The 23,902-nt window shown below is 54.7% G+C and overlaps 1 protein-coding gene across 1 annotated transcript; it reads left to right on the forward strand.

Annotated features, from left to right (window-relative positions):
- The first annotated feature begins 5,651 nt into the window (after positions 1-5,651).
- Positions 5,652-18,990, forward strand: SLC5A5 (solute carrier family 5 member 5). The gene is made up of 15 exons (XM_042978558.1): positions 5,652-6,068; positions 6,838-6,903; positions 7,286-7,337; positions 7,534-7,601; positions 8,088-8,242; positions 8,658-8,798; positions 8,880-9,009; positions 9,842-9,930; positions 10,519-10,631; positions 10,726-10,796; positions 11,230-11,316; positions 11,393-11,586; positions 15,733-15,857; positions 16,594-16,709; positions 17,831-18,990. Exons 1-15 carry the CDS (start codon positions 5,712-5,714, stop codon positions 17,993-17,995), a joined length of 1,929 nt encoding a protein of 642 aa, XP_042834492.1. The 5' UTR covers positions 5,652-5,711; the 3' UTR covers positions 17,996-18,990.
- The last annotated feature ends 4,912 nt before the right edge of the window (positions 18,991-23,902 follow it).

A 23,902-nucleotide genomic window follows, 5' to 3' on the forward strand; every position in this document is an offset into this window, starting at 1 on the left:
GCTTGTATTCTTTGTACACCCTGCAGAGCTCAAAAGGGCGCAGCCAAGCTGTGAGTTCTCTGCTCTGGGAGGGGTCTTTCTCTCTTGAAATGGGACCCAGACACTTGATTTCTCCAGAAGGGGAGCTCTAGAAATGAGAAGGCCACACCCCCTGGGACTTCATCCAGCAAGGGGCTGTCATGGGCCGGGTCCTAGAGCCAGAGGGCCCATTTTTCAGCCCCATCGACTGGCCCTCTGCTGTGAGCTTTGTAGCGTGTTGCAAAAGGTTTGGCCCCTAAACCCGTTCCACCTGCCTTGTGAGGCACAGGCCTCAACTCTCCCCACGGCTGTGGTAAGCTGTGGCACTTGGATGCCTGGAAGGAATCGGGATGTTAGGGTTGGTTCATTCCACCTACGAGTTTTCCCTTCCAGGCTTGGAACCCTAGTCTCTGGTTCCGGGATCCTCAGAGCAGACGTGAGGGGGCACTTGAGAGGGCTGTGAGCTGTGGTAGTTTGTCCTTCACTGGCTTGGGGGCCCCTCAAAGGAGACCCTAATCCTGCCCGAGGAGGTAAAGGACTCACTGGGTATCTGTCTCCAGGCAACCGCTTACAGCCTGGGGAATTCTAGGCACGAGGCTAATCCCACCCTGGCTGAGCCCGACAGGAGGCCAACACAGCTAGGAAGGAGCAAGGATCTTGGGAGGCATCTGTCCTTGGTGTGTAACCTTGAGCAGCCCCGGCCCTTTGAGCCTCGATGTTCTCAGAAGATGAGGGCACGGAGCAGATGTAATTTACTCGGTTGACAGTACTGGGGAAAGTCGCAACTGCGGGCACTGGGGGCAAAGGTCAGTCAGGATCGCCTTCTGTTGCGGGGAGCCGGGGAATGAGAAGAAGGCAGGGCAAGTCCGTGGGGTGTGGGGAGCAGTCTGCGCTGGGGTGTCCCAGGCAAGGGTACGGCCTCCCCTCTCCCACTTGGGGGGAGGGGGCTAGTTGGCAGGATCAGTCTGAGTGGTTTCTGGAAAAGCAGGTCATTTCAAACTCCGCCTATGCTTGGAGCGGCACCCAAGCCAGGGTTTGTGCACAGCCAGCCGTTGTCACAGGAAAGACCCCTGAGGATGGGGTGCCAGGCTTCCGAGACCTTCGCGGCTGCCCTGCCTGCTGTTCTCGAGTGGTTCTTTCCCATCTCCAGGCCTTTGCGCTTTGATGGCTAAAGAAAAATCACTTCTTAGGATTTGAATTTGCTTTTTTCTTAGGAGGTGGGCACTTTGCTTTAAGTAAAAATACTTGTGTGGTCTCGGCTCATTACGGGGCTGCGGGTCATTTTTTAAGTTACTGTTTTGTAAAGGTCTTTATGTATGTAGGCGAAAGATGTGACAGATACATGTTTTTCCCCGTAGATGGTACAAATACTTTTCTAGGGCACTTCATGTTTCTTAGGGTATATTTTGGGAGCCAGGCTAGAGTTTTTGAACTTTTTGCCTTGTTGATTTCATTAATCTTTTGAGACTTGGGGCAGAAACCCCTCCTCCTTCCTCAGTAATTGGATCTCTGTATCTAGATGCCCCCCACAAAGAAAAAATCCATTTCCCAGCCTTCTCATCTAGGAGTAATCATGTGATACTAGCAGTGGTGATGTCTGCCATTTCCGGGATGTCCCCATCTGGCTTGGAATAGAGGCAGGATGGCCGGTGCGCCAGCAGCCCTCTTTGGCCATCGAGAAGCCACACTTGAGCAACAAAGTGGAAGGGCCTTGGACACCTGACCCTGTGTCTGCAAGATTAGAAAACATGGAGAAGGAGCCCCAGTCCCGCTTGGACTGGAATCTGGAGCCCTTCGGTCAATCGTGACTTGGTCTTGAGGTGGCCCTACTGGTCGTGCCTGGGGCTAGTCACTACCCACTCAGCTTTTGTTCTGTGTGAAGTGAGGGTGGGGATAGTTCAGGTGAGCTAGAGACTGGATGCATCACTGGGAGAGTGGAAGGCCAGGGCCTCGACAAACCATCCATGTTACAGCCTGGGGGCTGGCTGGGAGGGCTCTGCCCGAACCAGCCAGACGGTGGGGTCAGTCCCACTATTGAGGGACCTTTGAACAGATGACGAGTGCACCCCAATTCCCTAACTTCCGTGTCTTCGTTCACCACCCCCTGCCCCGGCCATCTACCCATACTTGCCTGCAGACTCCTCTACTGTGTCCCCACCCCACAGACCCTGCACAGAGCAGCTGGCAGGACGCTGGCAGGAGGTGGAGACCGCTGAACTGGGCCCTCAGTCTCCAGAGGTAGGTGAGGTGCTGGAACCACGCAGAGCGAAAGCCCAGAGTAGGTGGCGATGGGCCCTTCGTTGTGAGGCCCGTGAGATAGGGCTGGCCTCTTGGACTTTTAACCCTCTGGCCGGCTGGGGTCCAGGGAGGGGAAGGTTCTTTTGGGATCACCCAGCCAACTCGGGTGGACAAGAATGTGGAACCCGCAAGGCCCTGGTGGGCCTCTCCTGCTTCCGGTGCTGAGACTCCCAGGTCCTGTCCCTGGGTTTGTCCAGGTGCCAAGTGTCATTCCTGGGCTGGGAGCCTTGGGGGAGAGACCTCACGAGCTGCCCCTCCTGAGTCAGGGGCCATCAGGGACAAGGGTGGGCACCAAGGCAAAAGTGGGACAAGTGGGGGTCCCAGAAGACCTGACCCAGATCCTGAAACCAAGAGAGACCGAGAATTGTGGAATCCTAGAACCCAGTTGGGGTCCTCAGGATGTAGGAATCGTGGAATCTCACAGAGCACGCCTCACCGTTAGTAAAAAAAAAAAAAAAAAGTTTGCTTTTACTGAGTGCAAGGTAGAAGTTCAAAGACAGCCAGCCAGAAGGTCATGCTGGAGCCACAGTAGCTCATAACTAGGGAGCTGTGGGAGCACTGGGGGTGCCTGGGCAGCAGGCAGGGTTGCGGACAACAGATACCCGTGCGACAGCCCCTTGTGCGCTCAGACTGCAGCTGCCCAGCCTTCAGAGTCTCCCTGCCCCTCCTCCTCCACGGGGCTGCGTCCTGCTTGCCCCCTCCCTGTTCTGTGATGGGAACTGGGCAGTCAGGGAAGGTGAATCTCCCCACCCTGCTCCCTGTACCCCCCCAACCCCCGAGAAGATGGTCCTACACACCTCTCAGGGTTCCCAGAACACGTTCCCATCCACCTGTCTCTCCCTGCCACACAGCCGCTGCCTTGGTTGGACATGGCGGTGGGCTTTTCAGAATCTACAAATCTCATTAGGTCCCTCTGGCTCCAAACTCTCCAGTGCCCGTGGTCCCTCCCCTCCTCCCCGCCAGCGCCCTCAGAGTAAATTCCACACGCTTCACCAAGGCTCAAGGTCCCTCGTGGCTTTCCCTGGCCTCACTCTGCTCATTCCACTTGTTCCACCTCAGGGCCTTTGCACTGACTGTTCCCCCTGCTCCAAGTGCCCCCCCCCCCCCCCCGCCCCCAAGCTTGGCTCGTTCCCCGCCTTCAGGTCTGCAATCACCTCCTCAGAGAGCTCCCCTCCCCGAAGCCCCACATAAAGTCGCCCCCCAGGCCAGCTCCGACTCCGACTTGACTTCACTCTTGTCACCCGTCAGCTTCTGAAATGTGCGGTCGGTCGTCTGCTGGCTGGGTCAGTGCCCTGTGCCGGTGAGCGGTAGGGGTCCGCCTGGATCCTGCTGCGCCCCCAGCAGCCGGGGCATGGTTCTGCCCCTCAGTGAATGCGCCTCAGCCCGAGCGTCAGTCTGTAGCCTCCCACCTCACAGTAGAGAAAGGCCGGCAGGGGCCGGTAACGGCTCCCGGGACCCCCCTGGCGATGAGGACTAGTTGGCCTGCTCTGCAAAGGTTTGCATGTATTTGCATCCGTTTGCACGGCTTTTGGGGACGGGGATCCCCACCCGGATTTCCTCTTTCCCACCAGATTTTCCAGGAGGGTGCAGCGAGGCCGGGCCTGGAAAACATGAACGCGGAGGAAGGAAAGGAACTCGGTGTCCTCCCCACCCTCCTGGCCCGCGTTGAGGAGTGCAGGACAGCGGGCAACAGATGCCCGTGTGGCAGCCGCAGAATGGGAGTCCCGTGGGGTGGGGTGCAGGCCCGCTCCGCACCGCTCGCGCTCGCGGAGAGGGAGCGAGAAGGCAGCCCCCCCCCCCCCCCCCCCGCCGGACGCGAAGGGATGAAGGGGGGAGATGCTGGACCAAGCGAGAGTGGCGTGTGTCGACCAGAGGAGACCATCAGAGGGCGGCAGAGGCTTGGGGAGGACTCCGGTACCCTCGCCTACAACCCCGCGGTTTTGATCCCTCCCGCTTTTGCAAGGAGGGAACCCAGTTTGGGGAGACCAAGTCAGGACTCAAGCACAGAGGTCCGAGCCTCCAGTGGCCAAAGTCCCTCTGGTCCACCAGCGAAGGGCCCCAAGACGACAGCGTCTGCGTCCTTTGATGGCACGACCCCAGGCCACGGGCTTCGCCTCCCCAAACTGGGTCTGCTCACCTGTGCCACAGGGACGTGTCAGATACTACCTCCCAAGTAGTCGTGGTCCTCCATTTATTCTGGCTCATGGCCACGGACAGCCCCTCCCCCATGACCTCCATTCTACATACACTTAATGCCTGGCACAGGACCGTCGCTCCTTGCCGGTGCCGTGCTGGAAACAACAAATGAATAAAGAGTGAATGAGGTGCTTACTCTGTGCCGGGCTTGTATTATGCAAGTTCAATTTGTTTCCCCGAGGCAGGGGCTGTTATCTGCCCATTTACAGATGGCGAAACTGAGGCCCAATGACAAAGGTTCCCCCAAGCGTGTGCATTTAAGACCTGAACCCCAATGTTTCCCACTCAGCTTAGCCCGAGGTTGAGGCTTGGTGATGCCCTCCCACTGGGCTCCGGAGAAAGGGAGTGGGTCCAGATGCCAGTTGGGGGAGGGGTTCAAGCGGCAGGACAACCCAGAAAGTGAACCCCTGTCCCGTGGGAGAGTGAGCTCCCCTCCGCCTAAGGCACAGAAAGCACAGCGGCGATCTGAATGCGGAGGCCACTGCTCCCAGCTGTGTGGCCGGCCTCAGGTGAGTGACATATGCCATCTCGGAGCCTCAGTTTCTCCACCATGTCGACGCGAGACATTAACAGCTCGTGGTGAGAGGAAACCGTCACACAAAGTAAGAGGGGCGTTTGGGAGCCTCCCCCAGCAGCCACCCACGTGGCCGGTCATGGGCCTTTCTGACCCAGTCCTGCGCGGAAAGGGTGCGGGTCCTGCCCGCCCCCGAGTCCAGGGGCGGAGTTTCGCGCACCCGGGGAGGCCAATAAATTCGCAGCCGGTCGCCGCGAGCTGCCCCTTTAAGCCCCACGGAGGCCACCGGTGGTCAGCGCTGAGCCCAGCCCCCAGGGAGAGGGACCGACGGCCGGGCGGGGGACACGCCGCTGCACTGGGCAGCCCCGGGCCGAGAGGGGGAGGCGAGGTGGACGGACAGACAGACAGACGGCAGACGCGTAGACGCCGAGGAGGGACGGGGAGGCAGGCGACCGCCGCGAGGATCCACAGATTCCTTGCCCGGGGAGCCCCTGCCCGAGTCCCCGTCGCTGCCTCCCTCCAGGGAGCGACGGAGACAGGCGTGCGGCCTCGCTGCGGGGGCCGAGCATCATCCCGCCTCCACGCGGCCCTGCCTCCTCGGCCGCTGCGGGTTTCCCTTCCCCGGGGCACGCGGGGTGGCTAGAAGGGCCGAGGACGCGCGCTCGGCCCCCCGCACCTGCGCGTCATGGCCGCCGTCCAGGGCGAGGCGCGGGCCGCGTTTGGACCCTGGGACTACGGGGTCTTCGCCCTCATGCTGCTAGTGTCCACAGGCATCGGGCTGTGGGTCGGGCTGGCGCGGGGCGGGCAGCGCAGCGCCGAGGACTTCTTCACCGGCGGCCGGCGCCTGGCGGCCCTGCCCGTCGGCCTCTCGCTGGCCGCCAGCTTCATGTCGGCGGTGCAGGTGCTGGGCGTGCCGGCCGAGGCCTACCGCTACGGCCTCAAGTTCATCTGGATGTGCCTGGGCCAGTTGCTCAACTCCCTGCTCACCGCGGTGCTCTTCCTGCCGGTCTTCTACCGCCTGGGCCTCACCAGCACCTACCAGGTACCGGGCGGAGGCCCGGAGGCAGGACCCGCCCGGCTGAGAACGCAGGGATGCGGCGGGGAGGCCCTGGGACTTTGAAGCGCTGCCCCGGGGGCGGCAGGCGGGCTCTCGGGTGCTTTAATGGGGAGAGGAAGGGGGCAGGCAGCCCTACGAGAGGGTTCTGGGAAGTCGCCCCAGGCAGTGGGGGGAGGGTCAGGAAGGAGGAAGAGGAGAAGCCCGCGAAAGGCGGAGCCAGATGTGCACGGCGTGTGGGAAGGCTCACACCTGCCCCCCACATGCCTGGGCGTGCGCACGCCCGAGCCGTCGCCGGACAGCGGGCCCAGGGTTCGAAACCTGACTTGCCTCCTCGCTCGGCCCGGGTTTCCCAAGTGTCAGACTGGGCTGACTAGGGGACCTCCCTTCAGGGCAGCAGGTAAAGGGATTAACATCGTGACCGGTCCACAGTGGGCGACCGACGGGAGGTGGCCACAGGCGCTGTGCAGTTCGCGTGTTTGTTCAGAGCGGCGCCGCCCCGGGGGCCAGTGAGCCGCCGGTGGGGGGCGGAGGGACGTGAGCACTGAGGATGGACCGGGCTTCCCGGGCACACGCCTTGCGCACAGGTGCCTGCAGACCGGTCGGAATGCGTGCGCTTGGCGGGGGCCCGAGCGGAGAGCAGAAAGGCCTCCGGAGGGAGGGCAGAAGCCGGGAGGGCGGGCGAAGCACCCCGGAGGCCTCGATCTCCTGGGTAGGACCTGCCCAGGTGACCACGAGCCTCGGCTCCTCCTTGCAGTACCTGGAGCTGCGCTTCAGCCGCGCTGTGCGGCTCTGCGGGACCCTGCAGTACCTGGTGGCCACAGTGAGTGGCCTCGGTCCTGCCCTCGCCCGCAGGGTCCCGCTCGGGTCCCGCTGGGGGTCCCGGTCTTCGTCGGCCCCGCCCACAGCACGCCCCCCGCCCCCCCCCCCCCCCATCCATCACTACCGGGTCGCGCGGGTCCCACCCTGATCCTGGAAGGCCCCGCCCAGGCCCGGCCGCTAACTCCCGCAAAGGGCCCCGCCCCTCCACGCCCGGCCCCGCCCCCACCCGGCCCGGCCCCGCCCATCCGCCCGCACTCCTCCCCCTCCCCACCTGCTGATCCCCTGCTGTCCCGACGCCGCCGGCTCCGGCACCGCTCTCCTCCTCTCCTGCTCCTTCCCCCTCCTCTCCGCGGGCCTCACCCGGCCCCGCTCTCTACTTGCAGGTGATGTACACTGGCATCGTGATCTACGCCCCCGCGCTCATCCTGAATCAAGGTTTGATTCTCGGAGGTGAGGGGAGGGTGACGGGGAGGGCGCAAGGGCTTCAAGACTAGACCAAAGGAAAGGGGAGGAGCAGCCCAGGAGAGACTCGGAAGGAAAGAATCCTGGAGAGAGGAGGGGCCTAGGCCCTGGGGCCAAGTCCGCCCCCTGCCCGGAGGCCTAATGTGGGGGGGGGGGGTTCCTTGCACAGTGACTGGGTTGGACATCTGGGCATCGCTCCTGTCCACTGGAGCCATCTGTACCTTCTACACGACTGTGGTGAGTGCCCCCCTCCCCGCCGCCATCCCCACCCCGCGTAGGGGCTCCACGCCCGCTGGGTGGGGGACACCCTGAGGCCATCGTCCCCTCCCTCCTTTTCCTTCCTGCCAAGGAAGCCTGCATCCCAGCTGGGCCTCGGTTTCCTCATCTTAATAGTGAAAAGTAATTTGAAAGGCTTATTGCGGAGAGTTCAGGGCTAGGCCAGCTTCCGGACGGGCTGGATCCAGGGGCTACAACAGGATCCCCTGGGTCCCTCTCCCATCTCTTGGGGTCGCATCAGCTAGGAGTTGTCATAATAATGATGGCAGCCATCACTCGTTCACGCACGGAACACTTGTGTGCGCCAGGTGTAACAACACCATTTAACAGATGAGGAAACAGGCCGAGAGGGGGCATCGGTCCCAGCCCCTGCTGGTGGCCAAACTGGGTTTGGCTTCAGGCAGATGCCTGTCTGACCCCCTTCTCCCTCTCGCTCACATCTTGCAGGGCGGCATGAAGGCTGTGGTCTGGACCGACGTATTTCAGGTCGTGGTGATGCTCGCTGGCTTCTGGGTTGTCCTGGCCCGCGGCACCGTGCTGGTGGGTGGGCCCAGGCACGTGCTTGACATCGCCCAGAACCACTCCCGGATCAACCTGATGGAGTGAGTAAAACCGTCAGCAGTGGAGCTGACGTCCCTCTGCCCTGGGGGACGCCAACCAATGCCTCCTGCTCCCCTCCCCAGACTCCCCACAGGCAAAACCTTTGTTTCCCCTCTCTATACTCCCCCAGCCCCCATCCCTCCATCTGTCCCACCACGTCCCCCAGCCCAGACTGGAGACTCAAGGCTCTCGGAGGTCCCAGCTGGGCACAGGAAGAATGGTTTTTGAATGCGTACGTGGTCGACTTAATAAACCAACGAATACATTTTCAATCTGGCAAACTCCTACTCACGCTTCAAAACCCATCCCGCAAATCCCCTTAAGGCCCATAAGGTCCGGAGTGTCGATCTGGGGCCCTTGAGAGGGTGAAGTCAGTACGGCATTCCCTTGTGGCTGTCCTGCCCCGCCCTTCTCCAGCTTTAACCCGGACCCACGGAGCCGCTACACATTCTGGACTTTTGTGGTGGGTGGCACATTGGTGTGGCTCTCGATGTATGGCGTCAACCAAGCACAGGTGCAGCGCTATGTGGCCTGTCGCACAGAGAAGCAGGCCAAGCTGTGAGTGTTTCGGAGGGGCCGAGTGGGGGCGTCAGGGCCGTGCTGCCCACCTCCTCTGCCTGAGGCTGCCCCTCCCCACAGGGCCCTGCTCATCAACCAGCTGGGCCTGATCCTGATCGTGTTCAGCGCTGCTGGCTGTGGCGTGATCATGTTCACGATCTATATAGACTGCGACCCTCTCCTTGCAGGGCGGATCTCTGCCCCAGACCAGGTAAGTCGGGGCCCGGGCTCCTAGGCCACTCCTACCCTCCCCACCCCCACTCTGAATTTCTACACTCTGGGGGGTGAGGGTAGAAGAGAGAAGAGGCTGCACAGAAGCCCAGGGGCAGGAAAGAGGATCTGGAAGGAGTGGGGAAGATGAGGCAGTGTGGCCTTTGGGGGGGAGGGGGCGGGGGGGAGGGTGTGAGTAGGGGAGGGGCACATTCAGATTTAGAGTCAGACTCCCTGAGGGATGTCAAGGGGATAGGACCGTGGTCCAGCACGAAATGACGGTGTTGAGATTAATAATGATCGCCAGCTCTCGTGTCCCAAGCACCTACTCTGTGCCTCATGCTGTTCCCTTCACAAGCAGTTGGTCTCCCATAAAATCCTTCAACATGCGATGAGGCCAAGGCTGTCACGGCCCCCACTTTATAGATGGGGAAACTGAGGCTGGAGCAGGCGGGCAGCAACTGCCCGAGGTCCACAGGCCCGTCAGGGGCGGCACCAGGGCCAGGACCCATGCCTGGTTCAGAGTCCGTTCAGAATTAGCAGAAGGTGGAAGGCTAGCCCACCTGCTGTCCTCCCCTGGGGTCAGCTTTACTGTCCTTGTCAATAAAACGGAGATGACACGGGACTCTGCCTCACTGGGATCCCAGGGCTCTGTGCGCGGTGGGGCTCAGTGACTATCCTTGGGTGTATGCAGTCAATCAACAAACACACACCAAGTGCCCGCTGTGAGCCTGGGCTGCACTGGGCCCCGGGGACATGCAGTGTGAAGACAGACAGAATCCCCTGTCCTTGGGGGGCTGCTGTCCTGGAGGTCGACCCCTGCCTCCCCCCAGTACATGCCCCTGCTGGTGCTGGACATCTTCAAGGACCTGCCAGGAGTCCCCGGGCTCTTTCTGGCCTGTGCCTACAGTGGTACCCTCAGGTGAGCAGTCCTGAGCAACCCCGGCCACATTTGAGCCCCTGTGGGATAGAATGTTCTGGGCGTGTCCTTCATTTACAGCTCCTGCTTGGTCCCCAGTGGGCAGCTCAGGGCCCCACCTGACCCCCCTCTCCCTTCCTTCTTTCCTTCTTTCTTCCCCCAAACACATGTTGATTGAGCGCACCTGCTATGTGCTACTGCTGTTCTAAATCCCAGGGCACGGCTGTGACCAAGTGGTCCCCTGCTCCTGCCCTCTGGTGTTTTCAAATATTGCATGACTTCTGTCACACCCCTGCTCCACGCACCCGTTCTCTGTGCCCCAATATTGATGGCTCTGTAACGATAACTCGTGTCCTTCGTGTCTTTGGTCGAGGGTATCCTTGCGCCCGTGGGGGTGTCTCAGGTCTGGGGGCGGGGATGGTGGGGCCGTAGACACCTCCCCCGCTCTTGGGGTATTCTGTCACCCAGGCCTCTGTCCTTGGGCTGGGTGGGGTCCTGGGAAGTCAGATGGCCTGAGCAGCCGGGGCCTCCCCCAGGGGGTGTGTGGCCAGTCCCTCGATGGGACCTGATGACCACCCTCCCCGCCCCCAGCACCGCATCCACCAGCATCAATGCCATGGCCGCAGTCACCGTGGAGGACCTCATCAAGCCTCGGCTGCCGAGCATCACACCCCGGAGACTCGTAATGATCTCCAAGGGGCTCTGTGAGTTCCGGGGTGGGGGGTGTGCAGGGGGGAGACTCAGGGGCGGGGCAGGGGGGCATCTCCCTGCTGAGGGTGACATCCCCATCTGCTACAGCACTCATCTACGGCTCGGCCTGTCTCACCGTGGCGGCTCTGTCCTCACTGCTGGGGGGAGGCGTCCTCCAGGTGAGCCCCCCCCTCCCGGGCCCAGCCCCATCCCCACAAGGAGGGGGGCATCACCCGCATTGAACTGAAGTCCGCAGAGGGCCCTAGCTTTTTTTTGTGGCGGAACTGGGTTCTGTCTGATGCCACCGGCCTGATGCATTCTGCCGCCAGCCACCTGGCTGGTGGCACCTTGAGGTGGGAGGTGGGCGGCCCGGTGGCTTGGAGGCGGGACCGGAATTTGTCAGGACAGAGAAGCAGGGTCTTTGCCTCCCACGCAGGGGACAGAGGCAGGAACGGGGAGTCCCCTCCCCTTTGGGGAAACTGAAGCCGGGAGGGGTCTCCCGAGGCCCCGCAGTGGGATTCCTCAGGTCTGGCTTTCCCAGCGGGGTGACTGACGCCAGGAGAGGTGGGGTGGCGCCGCCCTCAGCTCCCCCGCCCCCACCCACTGTCCCAGGGCTCCTTCACCGTAATGGGAGTCATCAGCGGCCCCCTCCTTGGAGCCTTCATCCTGGGAATGTTTCTCCCTGCCTGCAACACTCCGGTGAGTGGGGGCGGGCGGGGCACAGGGTTGGGAGGGGGAGAGGCTTCTCTCCCCTGACGTAGGCTCTGTCCCCAAGGGTGTCCTCTCCGGGCTGGCCGCCGGCTTGGCGCTCTCGCTGTGGGTGGCGGTGGGCGCCACTCTGTACCCGCCCGGCGCTCAGTCCTTGGGAGTCCTGCCGTCATCGGCCGCCGGCTGTGCGGTGCCCTCCGCCAACACCTCCGGCCTCCAGGGCCTGCTCCGGGCCACCAACACCTCCAGCAAGAGCCCCAGGTGAGCGGGTTGGTCTGAAGGGTGGGCGTGGCCTGAGAGGGTGTGCCTGGGGGCGGGGCTCTTAATGAGTTACCGAAGGAGAAGGAGGAATGTGTTGGGGCGCCTGGGTGGCTCGGGGCGGTTGAGCGTTGAGCGTCTGACTGCGGCTCAGGTGATGATCTCACAGTTGGTGGGTTCCAGCCCCTCTTCGGGCTCTGTGCTGACAGCTCAGAGCCTGGAGCCTGCTTTCGGATTCTGTGTCTCCCTCTCTCTCTGCTCCTCCCCTGTTCACACTCTCTCTCTCTCTCAAAAATAAATAAACATAAAAAAAAAAAAAAAGAAGGAATCTTCTTGGGAAGAGGTGAGGGAAGGACATTCCCAGTGGAGAGAGGGAAAGTGCAAAGGCCCTGAGGCCACCTCAGTTTAGTGCCTTCCAACTATGGTGAGGTTTGGTGAGGTTGGGGGGTATTTAGTGGGAGGAGAAAGGTTAGGAGATGAGGTCCAGCCAGAAGAATTTGGTCTGATTCTTTATTATCATAAATGTTATTGAGGTGTAATTAAAATCAACTACTTAAAAGTGGTTTTTAGTATATTCACAAGGTTATGCGACCGTCACTATTAAGTCAAGAACATCTTCATCACCTCAAACGGAAGCCGCATACCCATTAGCAGTCACTCCCCATTTCCCCCTCCCTCCAGCCCCTGGCCACCCCTAATCTGCTCCTTTTTGCTACGGACCTGCCTTTTTTGGATATTTCTCGTACATGGAATTATCCAACATAGGGCCTGTTTCGTCCGGCTACTTTGACTCAGCACGGTGTTTTCAAGGTGTTGTTTTTTTGTTTTTGTTTTTATGTTTTCAAGGTTTGTCCACATTGTAGCACATATCAGGGCTTGATTCCTTTTTATGGCTGAATAATATTCCCTGTACGGATGGACCACATTTTGTTTAACCACCCATCCCTTGGACATCTGGGTTGTTCACACTTTTTGGCTACTGCGAATAGTGCTGCTGTGAATGTTTGTGTGCAAGTCTTGGTGTGGACGTGTGTTTTCATTTCTCTTGGTTTATACCTAGTAGTGAAAGTGCTGGATCATATAGTAATTCTTTTGTTTTTGTTTTTGTTTTACTTTTTAAGTGTTTGTTTAAGTAATCTGTATGCCCAAGGTGGGGCTCGAACTCACGACCCTGAGATCAAGAGTTGCATGCTCTTCTGGCTGAGCCGGCCAGGTGCCCTCGCCCAACCCCACATAGTAATTCTACGTTTGACTTTTCAAGGAACCACCAGACTGTTTCCCACAGCGGCTGCATGAGGGTTCCAATTCCTCCGCATCCTGGAGAAGACGTGTTATTTTCCATTCTTTAAAATCCTGGGGAGATTGGGTGGCTCAGTCAGTTGGGCACCCGCCTTCAGCTCGGGGCGTGATCTCACGGTTGGTGAGTTCGAGCCCCGCATCGGGCTCTCCGCTGTCAGTGTAGAGCCGGCCTCGGATCCTCTGTCCCCGCCCCCGCGCCTCCCCCACTCACGCTCTCTTTCACTCAAAAATAAATAAACATTAAAAAAAATAATAAATAGGGGTGCCTGGGTGGCTCAGTCGGCTAAGCGTCAGACTTCAACTCAGGTCACGATCTCGCAGTTCGTGGGTTCCAGCCCCGCGTCGGGCTCTGTGCTGACCGCTCAGAGCCTGGAGCCTGTTTCAGATTCTGTGTCTCCCTCTCTCTCTGACTCTCCCCCGTTCATGCTCTATCTCTCTCTGTTTCAAAAATAAATAAAAACGTTAAAAAAATTTTTTTAAATAAAAAATAAAATAAAATAAAAAATAATAAATTAATTAAATTCTAGCCATTCTGGTGAGTGTGAAATGACATCTCATTGTAGGGTTTTTTTGGTCAGTCCTTTAACCATTATTTCATCTTTCATAAAGAACAGAGAAGAGCAGATATGCAGTATCATTTAACGATGACTTTTATTTTTTTAACAGGTTTTTTTTTTTAAGATTTTATTTGTAAACCATCTCTACACCCAACGTGGGGCTCGCACTCACAACCTTGAGATCAAGAGTCACATGTTCTACTGGCTGAGCCAGCCAGGCACCCCCCCAATGAATATTTTTAAACTGCCGAAGTTTAGGGGCATGTCTGGCTGGCTCCGTTGGTGATGTGAGCAACTCTTGACCTTGGGGTCATGAGTTCAAGCCCCATGTTGGGCATAGAGACTACTTAAAATAAAATCTGGGGGTGCCTGGGTGGCTCAGTTGGTTAAGCGTCCGACTCTTTTTTTTTTTTTTAATTTTTTTTTTAACGTTTATTTATTTTTGAGACAGAGAGAGACAGAGCATGAACCGGGGAGGGTCAGAGAGAGAGGGTTTTTTTTTTTTAATTTTTTTTTTAACGTTTATTTATTTTTTTTTTTTAATTTTTTTTTTTTCAACGTTTTTTATTTATTTTTGGGACAGAGAGAGACAGAGCATGAATGGGGGAGGGGCAGAGAGAGAGGGAGACACAGAATCGGAAACAGGCTCCAGGCTCTGAGCCATCAGCCCAGAGCCCGACGCGGGGCTCGAACTCACGGACCGCGAGATCGTGACCTGGCTGAAGTCGGACACTTAACCGACTGCGCCACCCAGGCGCCCCTAACGTTTATTTATTTTTGAGACAGAGAGAGACAGAGCATGAACGGGGGAGGGTCAGACAGAGAGGGAGACACAGAATCGGAAGCAGGCTCCAGGCTCTGAGCAGTCAGCACAGAGCCCGACGCGGGGCTCGAACTCACGGACCACGAGATCATGACCTGAGCCGAAGTCGGACGCTTAACCGACTGAGCCACCCAGGCGCCCCGAAGCGTCCGACTCTTGATCTCAGCTCAGGTCACGATCTCATGGTTCATGAGACTGAGCCCCACTTTGGGCTCTGTGCTGACTGCACGGAGCCTGCTTGGGATTTTCTCTCTTCTCTCTCTGCCCCTCCACGCCTGGTGCTGTCTCTCTCTCTCTCTCTCTCTCTCTCTCTCAAACAATAAATAAATACGCTTTAAAAACGTTGTTTTAAATAATAAAATAAAATCTCTAAAAAGTGAATTAAAAACATAAACTATAGAAGTTTAGATTATAAATCAAAACTTTCTTTTACCTAAAACATAATAGTTATTTTCCTAATATTACTCACTAATATAGGGTTGTATAAACATCGACATATAATTCAAATGCCATAAAATTCACCCTTTTAAAGTGTACAACTTGGGGCACCTGGGTGCCGCAGGTCCCGGGGTCATGGGATCGAACCCCGTGATGTGGAGCCTGCTTGAGATTTTCTCTCTCTCTCTCTCTGTCTCTTTCTCCCTGTGCCCCTCTCCCCTGCTCATGTGCTTTCTCTCTCTCTCTCCTCCTAAAGCAAAAACGAAAGCCAAACCAAACCAAAACAAAAAGCATACATCTCAGTGGTTTTTAATATACTGGAAGCCTGTACCTCCCTCTCCCCTCCACCTGTTTCGCTCATCTCTCCGCCCCCTAATCATTGTAATTTTGATTTGCATTTCCCTAATGACTAATGATAGACCATATTTTCATGCGCTTATTAGCCATTTTTATACCTTGTTTTGAGAAATGCCTATTCGAACCCTTTGCCTGTTTTTTAAGTGGGTCATTTCTTTTTTATGGTCGAGTGGTAATTTGTATATTCTTTAAATCTGTACGTAGTCGGGACACTAGATCCTTATGAGATGTATGATTTGCAAATATTTTCTTCCACTCTGTGGGCTGTCTTTTCATCCTCTTGATGGACAAAAGTTTGCGGGTTCGATGAAGTCCAGTTTATCTACGTTTTCCTGGGTTGCTTGTGCTTTGGGTGTCAGAGCTAAGAAACGATGACCTGATCCAGGGTCACAAAGAGGCACACACCTGTGTTTTCTTCTAAGAGTTTAATTTGGGTAGATTCTGAGGGTCCTAGGGAGCCACAGAGGGTGGGGAGCAGTGGCGGGAGGTGATCTGAGTTACCTGTTAGTAACGCTCCCTCTGGCTGTGTGTAGAGAACACCTGTGGGTGGCAGTGCGTTAGCAGGAGGGAAAGAGAAGTGACCACTGCACACATCTGAGTGGGCAGTAATGGAAGACTGGGCTAGAACAGATTGGGAGTGGCTTTTGGACTCATGCCTGCCTCTCACACCCCCAGCCCTGAAACGGACCCCGGTCGACCCGCCTTAGCTGACAGCTTCTACGCCATTTCCTATCTTTATTATGGTGCCCTGGGAACGCTGAGCACTGTGCTGTTTGGAGCCCTCGTCAGCTGCTTGACAGGTAAGCAAGGTGTATGCCCTTCTCCGAGATCACCTTGCGCATCCCTCTGCCTCCAGGACCCACCGGGCAGGGAGAAGAGGAAGGACATTCCTGTCAGCCAAATGGCCACCGCGTGCTGGATGCATCTGCAGCCTTTATGCTGTGTCGTCTTCGGGACAACCCCGCACTTCGCAGGGCTTGTCCCATGTTGCAAAGGCAGAAACTGAGGCACCCCCTCCCCCCTTCTGCCTGACTCTAGTCCCTCCTCTGCCTCCAAAACGAAGTCTTTGCTAGAGGTCGTGGGGTGGAGCTTGAGACGCTGTCCATTGTGCTGAAATCTCTTCTCGTCAGGGCCTTGGCGACTCCGTGTCCCTCCTGGAATTCTGAATGCCACCGAGAAGTGGAGAGAGATCAAGAGAAATCAATAGTGATCACAGTACCTGTTCTTGCTTCCTGTGTCTCAGACTTGACACTCATCTGGGCTTTACTGAGCCCGTTTCTGTGCCAGGCGTCATTCTAGATGCTGGGGAAATATTGAACCACACACTGGACCTGCCCAGCCACCCACTGATGTATTACATCCCCTCACTGTGCAGATGAGAAAACTGAAGCCCAGAGAAGGGCAGAGGCTTGCGAGGGCACCCAGTGGGTCATTACTGAGCCCGAGATTGGGACCCATCAGTGTCTCCCTTCCCCCTCCCTGTGCTTGGTCTCCAGTTCTCATTGCCCTGTCACTAAATACCCCCATTTCCCTCAGGCCCCACCAAGCGCAGTGCCTTGGGTCCTGGGCTGCTGTGGTGGGACCTGGCACGACAGACAGCATCGGTGGCCCCCAAGGAAGAAGCGGCTACCTTGGATGACAGCTTGGGGAAGGTCAGTCACAGGGCTGGCTCCCAGAGCAGGGGGAAGGGCAGTGAAATGACTTTGGGTGCTCTGGGCATGGCCATAATTCAGGGGAGGGACATGGTGAGTCACTATCTTTCTCAACCTCTTGTTACCTCCAGTGGAAAGCCTCCACTGAGAGGTGATGTGTCTTCAACACTTTTTATTATTCCCTTAGCAAAGACTGAGCAGAATTTCATACTGTTCATTTCCTTGTATCATTTTTACAATTAGTTTCAATCTATGGCAGGTGAAACTGGTTTGCCTTTAGGGTGTTGATGCAAAGTCCCTCCTGTAAATAAAATTACTTAATTCAGAAGTGAGTCAACTTAGAGAAAATCTTACATAAGAAACACAACAGGGAGTAGACCAACTTCAGCCAAAGCCATGTGGTTACTATGTGAATGCCCTGAATCTGGAACATGCTGTCCCTGATCCAGACCCGCCCCTGCTTTGGAATCCCTGTTTCATTTTCTCATTTCTTACGCACTTGCTGTGTCCCCAGGCCTATTCTGGGCTGGGGTTTGAGTCCACTGTCTAGGAGGAGCAGGGGAAAGCTGAACTGAGAAATGAGTAGGATCTCAGCAGGTCATGAGGACAATAAAACAGGGTCCTGTGATGAGGGTGACCTCTTGGAAGAGGTAAGAGCTAGAGCCCACAGGGAGGAGGAACCAGCCTGCAGAAGATCTGGGGGGAGGGCATTGTTGATGGAGAGCACAGCAGGTGCAAAGGCTGTGGCCAGAAGCTTGAAAGGGGGAGGTATGGAGAGGAAAGGGATTTGGCTGGAGTGTTTTGAAAGCTCCTTCCAGCTGCTGAAGGGAAATATTTATTTTCTTGAAAGGAGAGCAGGCAGAAAGTCAGAGAGAGAGAGGGAGGTATGCATCCGTGCAAGCTTTAACGGCCTGGACTATAGGTCGCCTGGGCATTGGGGGAGAGAAGTGGATGGGGACTTTGGAGGCAGAAGGGACAGGACTGGCTGATGCACTGACCAAGGGGACAATTGTGTGACCCTCCCCAGGTCTCCTTCTAGGCTCTCAGTGATCCCATCTGCGGGATGAGCTGACCCAGCAGAATGGGGTCTCTGAATGGGATTTCTTCTCTCTCCCCTCCAGGGTGCTGAGGAGCTGCCCCCTGGAGCCAAGAGGCCTCCTGACTTCTTGCCCAGTGATGAGGACCATCTGCTCTTCCTGGGGCAGAAGGAGGTGGAGGGAGCCGGCTCCCAGACCCCCAGCAGTGGACATGACCATGGCCAGGACCTTCGGGAGACCCACCTCTGAGCCAGCGGGCGACTGACCACTGAACCCCGCAGGTTCCTGGGATGGAACCTCAGGGTGGGCCACTCCCAGGCCACAGGAGCATAGCCTCGGGCTCCGATTGGCTGGACTGTGTCCTATGCAAATGAGTTTGGGACTGAATGTCCCGCCCTACGGAAAGAGGTGAAGCCCTGCCTTTAGGAGGTCATTTTATCCAGCCCCCTTCTTCCAGCCAGTCCCTAGTCTTAGGTGCTGCACCCTTGCCTGCTCCCCCAAAACAAAGCCAGATTTTTCTCCACGTTCAATGGAAAGATGTTGGAGTCCCCTCTGGACAACATGGGAAAACTCCAGGCCCAAGATGAGGGTCTGAGAAAGTCTCCGGGGCTCCTCTGGAACATGTCTGAACCTTAGCAAGGATTTTGAAGGTCCTCAGGCACAACCCCCTGCACCCCATTTCACAGATGGGGAAACTGAGGTCTGGAAAGGGACGACAACTTGACCAAGGTCACAGAGCAAACTAGAGATTCATTGAGAGTCGGGCACCAGCTCTTCCTCCTTCACCTCTCTGTTTTCCTCCCTTTGAAGGGTCAGACATCATATGGCCCTTGACCTTGGGAGCAAGAAGGGAGGATAAAAGAGAAATAGCGTTTTCAATCTTCTTCTTTGCGCTTGGACACTATCCATCACATCTACTAAGAGCCATGAGCCCCCTTCCCAGAGGAATACACTAAGGCTTAGTGGGGTTTCCTGAGGTCACACAGCGAGTTGGGTCTGGGCAGAGACAGGCCTGGGAGCTGCGTGAAGCTGACGCTCCATTGCCAACTTGTCACCGGTGAACAGGGTCACTTAGGTTGGGCAAACCCACGTGCTGGGGATGCTCTTGACTTTGGTTAGAGACTTACTCCATGCACATCAAATAAACGGACTTTGACGCTTGATGTTCTGTGCTCTCTGAAAAATCATTCTGGCTGTTGCCTCCGCTGTCCTCCGTCAGATCTGAGTGTGAGTCTCAGGGTCTCTTGACCCAAGCCTGTGAATGAATAAACCCGAGTATTTAAAGCAACAGAGCAAGGTAATAATTGCCACATCGGGGTGCATTGTGCTGCCCTTCCTGACCCCTAGCTTCTCTCCCCTTCTGACTTGCTCTTAAAGCACCCCTTCCTCACCGCTCTTTGTGCCTGGACCCTGCCAGTCTCCACACTGTCCTTGCACCTGCGCCTTGGGGTTGCTGTGGCCTCTTGAAAGCTGGCTGCACTCACCTCTGCCCACACAACTGCTGCGGCTCCTTTGGTCCCCAAGGGAGCATCCCTGGCTCATTTCCATAGGGTGTCCCCAAAATTCAAGACCCAGAACCTCAGAACGTGAGCTTATTTGAAAATAGAGTCTTGGCAAGTGTACCTAGTTAGATTAAGATAAGGTCGTACTGGATTAGGGTGGGCCTTCAGTCCAATGTCTGCGTCCTTATAAGAAGAGAAGAGGCACATAGGGAGAAAGCCACATGGACACCGAGGCAGAGATGGACACAGAAATGGACACATCTATCAGGCAAGGGACACCAAGGATTGCTGGAACCACCGGAAGCCAGGGAAAAGGTAAGAGAGGGATTCTCTCCTAGAGTCTTCAGAAGGAGCACAGGCTGCCAACATCTTGATTTTGGACTTCTGGCCCCCAGAACCGTGAGAGAATAAATGTCTATTATTTTAAGCTATGACAGCCACAGGAAATTAACACATGCTTCCAGATCTGGTTTCTCTCCACCCCTCAGAGACCTGGCCCTCTGTACAGGCTGTTTTCCGGAGACCTTTGGATTTGGACTTAAAAGGGACCATTACCAATTTCAAACCAATGACTGAGCAGCACGGGAAGCGGCCTTTCCACCGGTTGGGGGTGTTTGCTCAGAGCACAGCCCAACGTGGGGGTGAAAGAGGCAGGAGGGGCTAAGGCAGAACAAGCTGGTCTGAGGTTTTCGAGATCCAGCCAGGCTGGATGTATCAGGAGTTCGTTCCTTCTCATTTTGCTGAAGCTCAAGCCCCAGCTCGTTCATCCATTCACCGTGTCAGCCTTGAAAACGAAGCAGTCTGTTATTTTACCAGCAAAATGGGCTTATTTGGGAACGGCAGAGGAATTGCAATTCGGGACTCGCAAGCTGTGGCAAGACCGTGGACGAGTCTAGAAGACAAAGGAGCGGAACATTACTTTGTAGAGAAAAAGAAGGAAGTGGGAGGGGTTGGGGAAAAGTGAGGGTTCAGGGTGGTGATGGTCTCTCACTGGCGGTTCCTCCTGCAGGGGTAGTAGAGTAAGCTCCTTCCTGCTGGAAAATGCAAGGTGGCTTCTTCCCCTTGAAGGGCCACCATTGACAATGAGTTGGTAAGGCGTCAGAGCGCCCTCTTCTGGCCTCCCAACTATTTTAAACGCAGTTTCCCTTTTAAAGATGACCTTTGGCAGAACAGAATTTGTAGTTTTGATTTATCAAAGTTATACATTAACATTTTTTAAATATTTATTTATTTTTGACAGAGAGAGAGACAGAGCATGAGTGGGGGACAGGCGGGGAGTGAGGGAGACACAGAATCGGAAGGAGGCTCCAGGCTCCGAGCTGTCAGCACAGAGCCCAGCGTGGGGCTCGAACTCACGGACTGCGAGATGTGACCCGAGCCAAAGTCAGACGCTCAACCGACTGAGCCACCCAGGCACCCCAATCAAAATTATACATTAAAAAAAAGTTTTTTAATGCTTATTATTTTTTTTTTGAGAGAGAGAGAAAGAGAGAGAGAGAGAAACAGAATACGAGCAGGGGAGGGGCAGAGAGAGAGAGGGAGACACAGGATCCCAAGCAGGCTCCAGGCTCTGAGCTGTTAGCACAGAGCCTGACGTGGGGCTTGAACTCATAGGCTGTGAGATCATGACCTGAGCTGAAGTCGGACGCTTACCTGACTGAGCCACCCAGGCATCCCTCTTTTCTTTTTTTTTGTGGTAAAATATAGACAACGTAAAAAATTAACGTTTTAGGGACGCCTCGGTGGCTCAGTAGGTTAAGCGTCCAACTGTGGCTCAGCTCACAATCTCGCGGTTCGTGAGTTCAAGTCTTGCGCTGTCGGGCTCTGCTGACAGCTCAGAGCCTGGAGCCTGTTTCGGGTTCTGTGTCTCCCTCTCTCTGACCCTCCCCCGTTCATGCTCTGTCTCTCTCTGTCTCAAAAATAAATAAACGTTAAAAAGAAAAATTAAAAAAAAAATCAACTACGATCATATAAAAAAAATAAATATATATATATTTTTTGGTCATCTGAATGAATATATATATATATATACACACACATATATATATGTATGTGTGTGTATATATATATATATATATATAATGAATCTCAATATCACAATGTCTATTATATTGTTTGGGGGTCCCTTGAGATTCCATATGAAATTAATGATAGTTTTTTTTTTAATTTAGATTTTTCTACCTCTTTAAAAAAACACTACTGGAACTTGATAGGGATTGCATTGGCTCTGTAGATCACTTTGGGTAGTATTGATATTTTAACAAGTTTAAGTCTCCCAGTGCATGAACGTGGGACATCTTTCTATTTATTTATGTTTTTAAATTTCTTTCAGGAACATTTTGTAGTTTTTAGTGTACAAGTCTTTCACTTCCTTGGCTAAATTTTTCCTAATATTTTATTCTTTTTTTTTTTTTTTTTTTTTTTAGAGAGAGAAAAGAGAGAACGTGTGCACATTTGTGCATGCAAGTGGGGGAGGGGCAGAGGGAGAGGGAGCGAGAGAATCCCAAGCATGCTCCATGCCGAGCACAGAACCCAAGGTGGGGCTCGATCTCATGACCGAGAGATCATGACCTGAGCCGAAATCAAGAGCTGAATGCTTAACCTACTGAGCCACCCGAGCGCCCCTCTTCTTTTTAATGTTATTGTAAATGAAATTGCTTTCTCAATTTTTTTTCCATAATGTTATTAGTACATAGAAATGCAGCTGAATTTGGGGCCCCTGGGTGGCTCAGTCAATTAAACATCCGACTCTTGACTTTGGCTTGGCATGATCCCAGCGTCGTGAGATCAAGCCCTGTGTCAGGTTCCACGCTGAGCATAGAGTCTGCTTGAGATTCTCTCTCCCTCTGCCCCTCTCCCCTGCTCTCTCTCTCTAAAATAAAAATTAAAAAATCAAGTGTCACTGAGATTTAAAGAAAAAAAAAGTCACTGTCAGAATTTCTCAGCCATGGCACTGTTGACGTTTCGTGCTGAATAGTCCTCTATTGTGGGTGCCGTCCTGTGGGTTGTAGGGTGTTGAGAAGAATTTCCTGGCTTCCACCCACTGTCCCTCCCCCTAAGCTGGGATAACCAGAGATGTCTTCAGACACTGCCAGTGTCCCCAGGGGAGCAGAATTATTTCCGGTAGAACACGACTATTCTATGTTCAAAAAGAGTCAAGATGGGGGCGCCTGGGAGGCTCGGTTGGTTGAGCATCTGACTTGATTTCAGCTTGGGACATGATCTCAAGGTTCGTGGGATCGAGCCGTGTGTCCAGCTCTGTGCTGACAAAAAGGGGCCTGCTTGGGATTCTCGCCCTCTCTCTCTGCCCCTCCCCACCACTCTCTCTATCAAAATAAACTAAAAACAAAAAGCAAAAACAAAAAAGAATATCTCTAAAAAAAAAAAGTCAAGATGGTATACGTAGGACGTCCTTTTCCATAGCATATTTTTAATTTTTAAAGCCATTCATTTTTATAATCAAAATAGAAGAATATTTTGAGGGGCACCTGGGTGGCTCAGTCAGTGGAGTGATTGACTTTTGATTTTAGCTTAGGTCGTGATGCTGGGGTCATGAGATCAAGCCTGTGTTGGCTGTGCTGAGTGTGGAGCCCATTTGAGATTCTCTCTCCCTCTCTCTCTGTCCCTTTCCCTCCACTCTCACCCACTCTCTCTCTCTCTAAAAAAAATAAATAAATAAAGGCTATGTTGAAATGGTTGACATTTACTGAGCATGTACTATGTGCCAAGTGGTTTACTCATGTTAGGAGTGTTGGTGATGGGTCACCTGGGTGGCTCAGTGGGTTAAGCGTCTGACTCACTCTTTTTTTTTTTTTAAGAGAGAGAGAGAGATGAGGGAGGGGCAGAGAGAGGGAGAAAGAACCCCAAGTTTGAGTAGGGCCCAAACCCGTAAACTGCAAGATGATGACCAGAGCCAAAACCAAGAGTCAGTTGCTTACCTGAAGTATCTGACTCTTGATTTGGGCTAGGATCATAATCCCGGAGTCATGAAATTGAGCCCCATGTCAGGCTCAGCACCAAGCGTGGAGCCTGCTTGGGATTCTCTCTCTCTCCCTCTCCCTCTCTGTCCCTCCCCTACTCGTGTTCGTGTTCTCTCTCAAAATAAGTAAAACACTTTTATTTATTTACTTATTTTAAATAATTTTTAATGTTTATTTATTTTTTGAGATAGAGACGGAGTGTGAGCAGGGAAGGGGCAGAGAGAGAGGGAGACACAGAATCCGAAGCGGGTTCCGGGCTCCGAACTGTCAACACAGAGATTGATGCGGGGCTCAAACTCATGAACCAGGAGATCATGACCTGAGTCAAAGTCAGATGCCTAACCGGCTGAGCCACCCAGGTGCCCTGTAAATGAATGTAAAAAAATTACTTTAAGGGGCACCTGGGTGGCTCAGTTGGTTAAGCGTCTGACTTCAGCTCAGGTCACGATCTCACAGTTTGTGGATTCGAGTCCCGCGTCGGGCTCTGTGCTGACAGCTTGGAGCCTGGAGTCTGCTTCCGATTCTGTGTCTCCCTCTCTCTCTGCCTCTCCCCCACTCACGCTCTGTCTCTCTTTCTCAAAAATAAATATTAAAAAAAAAAACACTACATTTTTCTTGCTTTTGTTTCCCTCATCAAGTACTGGTACATTAACTGAAGCCCACAGTTTACTCTT

The sequence above is a fragment of the Panthera tigris genome, chromosome A2 (genome assembly GCF_018350195.1).
Source record: "Panthera tigris isolate Pti1 chromosome A2, P.tigris_Pti1_mat1.1, whole genome shotgun sequence".
NCBI lineage: Eukaryota > Metazoa > Chordata > Mammalia > Carnivora > Felidae > Panthera > Panthera tigris.

What these genes read in the sequence shown, in the direction of transcription:
- SLC5A5 (XM_042978558.1), top strand. Translation starts at nt 5,712, where the DNA reads ATGGCCGCCGTCCAGGGCGAGGCGCGGGCCGCGTTTGGACCCTGGGAC. An exon ending in CGCGCTCATCCTGAATCAAG is followed by an intron (nt 7,338 to 7,533) that starts GTTTGATTCTCG and finishes TTCCTTGCACAG; the next exon opens with TGACTGGGTTGGACATCTGG. An exon ending in ACCTCCAGCAAGAGCCCCAG is followed by an intron (nt 11,587 to 15,732) that starts GTGAGCGGGTTG and finishes TCACACCCCCAG; the next exon opens with CCCTGAAACGGACCCCGGTC.